Consider the following 9,335-nt stretch of genomic DNA (forward strand, 5'->3'; position numbering starts at 1 on the left):
ATTTTTTGGAGAGGGTGTAATGCCAAACCTTATAAATGTAGTACATACAGGGTTGGTGGCTTTAAGCCAATGTATTTAAACCAAGCATTTTTTTTTTTTTAACCAAATCTCCCTCCCCCCCTCTCTCTCCTACAACTAAATTTAAAAAATTTTCAATTGCAAAGTAAAAGAGGTCTTCCATGTTTTACTAAACCTTAACTCAGTGATTAAAAAGCGTGTGGGGCAACTTGGACAAGTGTATCTGATAAAAGTTGATAAACGCATGTGAGACAAATGTAGCTGACTGATAAAAAGCTGGCTGATAAAAGCATGTGAGACAAATGTAGCTGGCTGATAAAAAGCATGTGAGACAAATGTAGCTGGCTGATAAAAGCATGTGAGACAAATGTAGCTGGCTGATAAAAGCTTCCTTTCAGACTAAATCAGGAACCGTATTTTCACTTTTTTATGTCCGGGTTCATGAACTGGTTGTCTTCGAAGTGTTCAGCACAAAAAACACAACGTCTAAACAGAGACTCGGATGTTCTCCCTAGGAGATCCGGATCCATCTTCTTGACCTCTAAGTTAACAACACTCAAGAACCGAACCACAGTTGTCTATAGATAAAACACCAAGAAATTACATAGCATGAGCAACATGAAAAGACCCTGATACCCTAGAACAACGCTCAGTAACCACTTGTAGTGTCTAGATAAATCACGGTGAATTAAATACCAAATCAACAATGAGAGAATAACCAACCAGATCAACATTTCTGATAATTTCATGAGCGTGAACTTAGTATAGATGTGATTGTCAATATATCACTCACCTTTCCTTGTCCTCTGGGAATCGAAAAAATGATAATCCCGGCCTTTTTTGCCTAGAACTTCTGCAGTTAGTAGCAGCACAGAACTGACTGCCCGGCAAAATGTTTACATTCTCCAGTTCTGTTTCCGCGCCCGCCGCTTGGCACGCCACTGTCACCCAGAGTTACACGGGGATGGTGCGACTGTCCCCTCTTATCTTTCTCTATACTCTCTGGTTACATCATCAAGATTGATGAGAGCTGTCTGCCAGCGCAGGCCTTTCAGTACTCTATCCATGAGGCGCTCAAAGGTAGCCGGGGAGTTGCATAGGCCAAATGACATCACTTTGAACTGCCATAAACCCCGCCCGTTCGAAAAGGCTGTTTTCTCCTTGTCATTCTCTGCAACCATGACCTGGTGATATCCTGCTTTCATGTCAAGGTGGAGAACCACTTGGCACCTGACAGAGCATCCAGCGTGTCATCAGTTCTTGGCAAAGGGTACGAGTCCTTCACTGTCACCTCATTCAGGTCTCGATAATCCACACAGCACCTTACTGAGCCATCCTTCTTCCTTACCAATAGAGGAGCGCGGTAGCTCGATGGTAGGGTGTCGGGCTCTCGTGAGGTTGAGAGTTAGCGCCCCGCCCGGTGGCTGCCGTGCTGGGAGGGGTAGCGCACTCTTGTAGCCCTAGCAGGGCTATATGATCTGATGAGGTCTAGCTCGGGTATTAATCCCTTAAAAAAAAACATAAAACACATCTTCCTTACCAAAACAACTGCTGAAGCTCCAGGACTGCCGGACTTTTCCATTACACCTTTACTTTGAAGATTCTCCATCACCCTCCCCATTTCTTGCTGCTGAGCTGGCACCATCCTCCGAGTTGGCTGTTTAATCAGGCGATCATCTCCAGTGTCGATACAAAGCAATACCAGATCTGTGCATCCCAGGCCTAGGTCTCCGATGGAAAAGACATCAGCAACCTTCACTAGCAGCTGCCTTAACTGCAGCACTTGTAAGTTATCCAGGCGCTGCCACCTCCTGGAAAACAGGTCTTGTAAATGGTCTGGCAAATTCCCATCGTCTTTGACTACACTGTTTTCACATGCTTTCCTCCAATGCTACTCAGGGTCCACTGCCTGGCATAGTCCCACTATTTCTCCCTCGTTGATTTTCTGTGCCTCACGGGAGAAACTGGCCACCACAACTGGCACTTTGCCTGCGCCTGTTACCACCAAAGTCCTCCCCACCATCATCCCAGCCTTCGCTTTGTACCGTCCATCAGGCTTCACCACCCATAGACAGCTGTCAAAAGAGCCACTCACCTGCACTGGAGCAGCAGTTCTGATCTTGGGGGTATCACCGTAGTGCAAAGCCCCTCACCTCACTCCCAGAACTGGAGTGTCTCACTGTCATGACGGGAACCGACTTTCCTTGGACCTTGAGCTTCATGGAACAGAAGTCCAGCTCACATCCCGTGGACGTCAGATAGTCCAACCTAAGAAGGCAAGGAACCTCCATGTTGGCCACTTTGACTGGAAGCGTAGCCTCTTGCCCTGCCATTTCAATCTGGACATCCAAGGGTCCCCTCAGTCCTGCATGGTGCCCAGTTATGCCGCACAATTGCTCTGATGACTCAGGCAGATACCGATGATATAACACATCAGGCATTACAGAAGTCTACTCTGATGCAGCATCAATCACCAGAGAACACCTCATGCCGTCTGTTCTTCTGTCTGCTCACACACTGTCAATCACAGTTCTCTTGCATTTTCTTAGTGGTGGGACTACTTGGGAAAAACCAGCTGGGCAATTGTACATGCGGTTTGGTTGCCATCTGGACGAATTCGCTGTTTCCTCCTCTATGTATCTGCCCAGGTCAAGAACCACCGTTGTCCACCAGTGTTATGCTAGTTGTTTTTAGGGCGGTTTCCCATCCTAGAAACACCCAAGGTATAGGTGGGTTCCCTTTGTAGACTGGAGCAATGACACGGTGTAAGAGGAACAGGGCATAAAAACACAGGACAACAACCTTACATCAGGGTAGGACTGCGGTGTTGCTGCCGACAGGAGTCCAACAGGTGCTAGACAATCCACAAGACTTTATGCAAGGGTAAAGCTCGGACTGGCAGATATATATTACAGGTATCATGCAGGATACCAGCAGTGTTGAGAATAAGCAGACAGACTCTGCACTTAAGTGAAGTTGGGAGCACACTTAATTCTTGGGTTGCATATATTTTATAATGATCATACACATGTCTCGTGTTCTCTGTGTAGGGCAGGATGGTGGAATATTGCTAATGTCTCGCCTCCCAGATAGTGGAGTTGAGGCAGGCAAACACTTTCACTGTATTCTGATTGTCACTTTCACTTTTACTTCACGGGCATGGAAGTCACAGTCACGGTAGGGGCGAGGGACAAGGGAGCAGCTGTTCAGCTTCTCACAGGTGTCGGTCCAGCATTGGCTGAGTCCTCTCAGGTGTCTTCTCATCTAGGGAGCACGGGACTACTTGTAGGCGCATCGTCCTCCGGAGTGGGCTACGATCAGGCATGGTGAAGGGTCTTGAACTGGAGGGGCTAAGTACAAGGGTTTGGCCCTCAGGACTGAGGCCGAAGATCTTCTGCAGGCGCTCCTGTAGGCACCTGGTGCGGGAAGGGTGTTGCTCCGCATCCGGGCTGGAAAGGTTGTGCCCCAGGGTACTAAGGGTGGCGTGGAGGGCTGGTCTGCTGTGGTCTCCACTCTCGCTGCTTCGCCATCAGGGTAGGACTGGAGCATTGCTGGCGACAGGAGTCTGACACGTGCTGGTCACCTTCAGGTGCTGGCTGGATAGAGTGCAACCCTGGGGTCAATACAGGTTCTCTCCACCAGTCCGCTGTCGGGAGGTTTTCCTTCTGGAGGCTGCCTCGAGCTGGGGAATTAGAGGTGGTACTCGCTCCACAACCGGTGGGGTGGCTTGAGCAGGGGTCTCCCTCTGGTTGTGGAGTCACAGGGTGCAAGGGACTTTTGGGATGTCCCTCCCTGGTGCGGCCACCGGCTGTCACCAAGGTCCCAAGGGCAACAGGAGGAAGACGACTACCGGCTATCCCTTTCCCGTCAGTGCGGAAAGCAGCCATTACTGGGGCCCGACTCCCTGATGGGACCACAAACAAAGTGCGGCTGCCAGCTGTCACCTGCCTATGGGCGCGGCCATGGGCCATCACCGAAGTCCTGTGTGAAGGGCGTCATGTAGGCGAGGGGCGACTACAGGCCATCCCCTGTCTACTGGTGTGGGTACCGGCTGTCACCGGTGTCGTGCCCTTTAAGGCAGCTGCAGGAGAGAGGGTGTGCCATTCTCTCCTGGCATGTGGCAACCGGCCATTACGGGCTCTGCAGGGGGGTGGACAGCACACTGAGCGGCTATTGGCCGACTCTTAGGCGTGCAGTAGCTGGCCGTCACAATTGCACGGCTGCAGGCCGCTGCTGGTGCACGACTACAGGCCGTTGCTTGTGTACAGCTACAGGCCATAGCTTTGTGCAGCTGCCAGCCATCACTGGGGTGCTGTCTGGAGCTGGTTTATTAGCTCCACCTAGATCCTGGCGAGGGCCGAATCGGTTGAAGGGTAATGCACTTGTACTGAGATGTTCGCGTTGGGTGCACACCGTGGAATAGGGGCGCGCAGCCGTCTGGGACGTATGCCCATATCGCATGGACGTCCCGCGCGCCCTACCTATCCCTACGTGGCCGCCTCCTGGGGGTGTTGTGATGCCCTCTGTTGCTACGGCTGCTCTTTCAGAGTGTATAATCTATCATATTGTATTGTGTCAAGGCACTGTATTCTTTGTAATATAAGTGTAAGTCTGGTTAGCCTGTGTTTTACTGTAAGCCCTGTTCCCTGGTTGTATGCTCTGTACCTGGTCTTAGAAAGAACCCAGTATCAGATGCACATACTCAGAGAGCAAGAAGTTGATCTCTGAGTACGTGGCATAACAATATGTAATCTGTCATATTGTATTGTGTCAAGTCACTATCTATCATATTGTATTGTAAAGTCACCGTATTCTTTGTGGGTAATATACGTGTAAGACTGGTTAGCCTGTGTTTTTAAGCCATGTTCCTTTGGTTGCATGCTCTGGACCCGGGTTTAGAAAGAACCCAATATCAGACCCACATACTCAGAGAGCAGGAAGTTGATCTCTGAGTACGCGGCATTACAAAAGGTGTGCAGGAGGAACACTCCTTACTTTAAAAGATTTATAGGCCACTTTCTGTTGGTATTTGTTTATATTGTTGCTTATCTCCCTACCTCATTCTTGCTAACCCATTCTTAGCTGAAGAATGTCAAAGTTGGACTGAATCTGTTGTTTCTCCTCAGTTAATAGCTTTTCCAAATGTGGGTATACTATTTCATTTGAACAGTGATAGTGAATTTTGTCTTTCCAGGTGAAGGTGGGTCGTGTAGGAATAACTACAGGTCATCACGGTCCAGCAGTGAAGGTGGCATCAGCAGACGACATGGGCCCTCGGTATTAGCCTGGGGGGATGTTGCCTCAGACGCCCTGCTCAGGAACAAGTGAGTACACATGAACGAAAAAAAAATGCTGTATATATATATATATATATATATATATATATATATATATATATATATATATATATATATATATATAGCTAGACAGATAGATATAGATATAATTTTCCATCTATTTCCAAATTTGTTATTATTCTTGCACTCTGTTATCATCTTACGTTGACTGGGCATATGATAGCAGTAGTAACTATAGTCGTGGCACATGACTCTGAGGTTGTTATTATCGTACCCTGGCAACCTGACATTCAAAAGTGCATCCGATTTCATATTATACACGAATCATATTATTATGCACAAACATATTATACACGAATATTATTATACACGAACATATTATACACGAATCACTTGCGTCTCATATTAAACACGAAATCAGACGTACTTTTGAATGGTACATTGCCAGGGTACGATAATAACAACCTCAGAGTTGCATGCCGCGACTATAGCATGCGTCACAAGCAAGCGACAAATAGCATCCTCGTGAAAGCAGGTCTACCATCATTGGGTAGAAACATCAGGCATTTTATATTAGCCATGGTCAGACTGCTTCATATGAAGCATGCACCAATAGTTTTTTATTATGTATACATACCATTACCATCATCTTCAAAATACCCATTCTCCTGAAACTTCACACTAGACCTGTTTCCTACTAAAGACAAAGTAGCTTAATAAAAACAACAATGAACATCCTATCCTATTACTTGGTTTTGAACCCAAGATGTCTGTGTTCTGTGAAGTGTTTTTTGCCGCTCCACATCCACCACCCACTTCCCACATTTATACAGTATACAGCAATAAAGATTATTTATCATATCGAAGACATAAGGAATATGAGCAAAAATAAGTCCTGAACACAATCTCCCACCTTCTGTGCCAAAGGAAGTATGAGTGAGATATGCACCCCCACGGAGTCCCCCACCCCAGGACAGAGCAACCCCACCCCCACCCCAGGAAGACACCACGGTGGGGCAGGTAAAGGATGTGCTGGGCCCAAGCAAGACAGGCCCCAGTACGCCATGGCCCTATGCCCCTCTTCCCCCCCAACACGACCAGCAGCATCCTCGCAGTACTGGCCACCTACATCTCAGCCAGGCCAGCCTTCGCCAGGATTGGGCTGGGACTTGTCTCAGTACAGTCCCAAACAGCACCGTGGCATCAGCCACCATCTGTGCCGAGGAAGTGTCAGCCACCGTACACCCTTCTGCTGCAGTCACACCTGGAACCAGTCCCACGGTGGTGGCCACTGTACGCTCCAGGTTGGACGTGTCTGCCACTGTACAAACGTTGGCTGGTATACCAGAGGGAGGTGGAACCGTGGCATCGGCCACTGTCCATGTGGGGGAAGGGTCGGCCACTGTACACCTTTCATCCGCCTCCTCCTCCTTTGGGAGCAGCACCACGGCATCAGCCATCATCCGTGTCGGAGAAGGGTCGGCCACTGTACACCCTTCTGCTGCTGCCCTCAGGGCCTGTGGAACTGCAACATCAGCCACCGTCCATGTCGGGGAAGGGTCGGCTACTGTACGCCCTTTATCTACAGTCTCTAGGGCTTTCCCGTCGGAAGGAATCCCTGGCAGGGCCCACCCTCCACCCAGAGGCCGTGCGGGACGATCTCCCCACTCCCTCCACAGGTGTGGTTCCCAGGAGGAGCTGCCATTCGAGGAGTGATGACAAGGCTCGATCACTGAGGAGGGGATCCACGCCCTTCGGATCACCCCTGGTTGATGCCTGGAACTGACGGACGCCACCTGGAAGGGACACAGCAGCCAACCCCTGATGGCGCCCCAGTCTCATGGCGACCACAATCCCCAGCTTCCCGGGGACATCCCCCTGATCCCAGGGCGGGACCTCCCAGGCTCCTCCCTCCGCCCGGAGCAGGAGGCATCAGGAACGACTCCTGACCATGTTCGGTCCCAGTCCCGAGGGCTACTCACCAGGTCAAGGCTCTGCCAGGAGGGAGCCTCCCTGCACCCCCGACCAGGACCGAGCCCGGGCAACGACGCCCCCTGTAATGTTCCCGTGCCGCCTATGAGAAGGCATGCCCGTGGGCCAACCCTCTACGCCCGGGTGCCACCTCAACTAGATCCAGATTTCAGCAGCCCAAGGAACTATCCAGTGTAATCTCTGTGTCATGCCGGGAAACAGAAAGTGACCATACCCGTATTGTATGTTTGAACTCAGAATAGTGATACAGTGAGAACTACCTGTGAACATATCTACAGACAGAGTACTCTGACATACAGTGCGAGTTACCTAAGCCCAGAAACTATGAACAATACACAAGGACTGTGGGGAGAAAGACTAGTTAGACTGTATCTCCGACCCCTATGTATTATTGGTACACTGTACGTTACTGACTGAGGGTGATCACATTGTATGTGTAGTGTGTTGTAAATACTACCACTAATAAGCCTGTCACTGTACCAATGCCCTGTATTGTATACCATTGTATGTATATTGTAAGGAAGTCAAATTAAGGCAATATATGTGTTAAGGTAGCCTGCCGAGTTTTTATGCCCTGTTTCTCTGTCAAGGTGTTCTAGTTCCGTCTCAAAAGAAGACCCTGCTAAGTAGGTTAGGGCGAGAAGTCGACCTAAAAACACCTACAGTAGCATAACAATGAGGTTTCCTGTAACATAAGTGCTGAATAAAAGGGCCACTACATTCAGTAGGTATCTAGCTTTACTCCCAACTCTTTATGTCACGTTTATGACGCAGTAGGTGCTGGACCAAGGTGTAATCATACCCTGATTTCCAAAGTCTGTTCTCGTTATGCAGTCTTAACAATCCTTCTCTTGTTGGCAGAGTTGACATGGCCCGGGAAGAAATAGAGCTGCTGCGACAACACATCGACCTCTTGCTGAGAATGAGGCAGGAGGACCTCAAGGTATATGAGTCTACCGTGGACAAGTTTAGACACACACTGGCCTCAGGTTGTCAGTGGTAGATATGCAAGAGGGAAAAGCTGTTGCTTAATGTAAATGGTATATTTCTACTGCATTTCTCAAAACATCCTTGGGATGAAGTATATGAATGGTGTCGTCTATCAGTTCATAGCCTTGGCACACTGTTTCATCTCTCACTGCCTCCTGTCGATATAGATAAGTATTACATAATACACTTTGAAAATACATAATAAACTGTTGCTAAGGGATATCATAAATGTGAACTTAAATGATTGTACATGAAGTTACTTGCTTAGCCATTAGTTTTCCATGAGCAATAAGTACGAAAAAAATAATCATTTGTCTTTAACAGCATCAGCCACATGCTAGTAATAAGATGCCCACAACACGGTGGGGTTTCAGGAGGAAAAATGAATAAGCCTCCCATAATACTCTGCAAGAGAGTTTCCTGGGCCAGTTAACCATCAGCCAACCTTATGGAAGGTTGTATGAATCCATGAAGCAGCCTACTCTTGATCAACTAGTAAAAAGGTTTCTTGATATATATACTGTACATGAGTGGCCTGTCAGGAAGAGGTAGTATGCCTGAGTGTACAATGTTTTAAAAATTTGTGGTGAGAGAAGCAAGTGATGCAACCACACTTCAGCTGCCAATAGTAGACCCTAAGTGAAGTACTGTTTATAACACCACTGGATCAGGTAGGCTGCCCTGAAAACCTGCCCATTAGTGGCACAATTAAAGAGGGGCCGAGGATCCCTCAGTCTGATCCTTGGACACCCCCATTTGATTTTTTTAATTTATATCAGATACACACTGTGCATCACTGGACCTCTCCAGCTCAGCACTTGTCCCGACCTTGCCCCCCACCCCCTACCCCCATTTTTGGACACCAATAAAAGGTTTTCCTGACCCAGCCAATGAATGGTTTTCATGGATCAGCTAATAAAATACTTTCCTGACATAAAAAATGAAAGGCAATAAAAAGCATTCCTCCCATAGACCAATAACAGGCTCCCTTGGACCAACCAGTGAGGTGTTGTTATCTGAAGCTATCTGTAGCCAGAC

At 48.3% G+C, this 9,335-nt stretch overlaps 1 protein-coding gene across 1 annotated transcript in view; it reads left to right on the forward strand.

Annotated features, from left to right (window-relative positions):
- Positions 1–8,623, forward strand: part of LOC145417587 (uncharacterized) — a 48,684-nt gene extending 40,061 nt beyond the window's left edge. The window contains exons 12-13 of the mRNA XM_080286292.1: positions 5,213–5,342; positions 8,169–8,623. Coding sequence (XP_080142418.1) covers positions 5,213–5,342; positions 8,169–8,310 — 272 coding nt within the window. The 3' untranslated portion in view covers positions 8,311–8,623. The remainder of the gene's footprint in view (positions 1–5,212; positions 5,343–8,168) is intronic.
- Positions 8,624–9,335: the final 712 nt, after the last annotated feature.

This window comes from Coenobita brevimanus, chromosome 110 (genome assembly GCF_032717465.1).
Source record: "Coenobita brevimanus isolate Jiangsu-jjx chromosome 110, ASM3271746v2, whole genome shotgun sequence".
NCBI classification, from domain to species: Eukaryota; Metazoa; Arthropoda; class Malacostraca; order Decapoda; family Coenobitidae; genus Coenobita; species Coenobita brevimanus.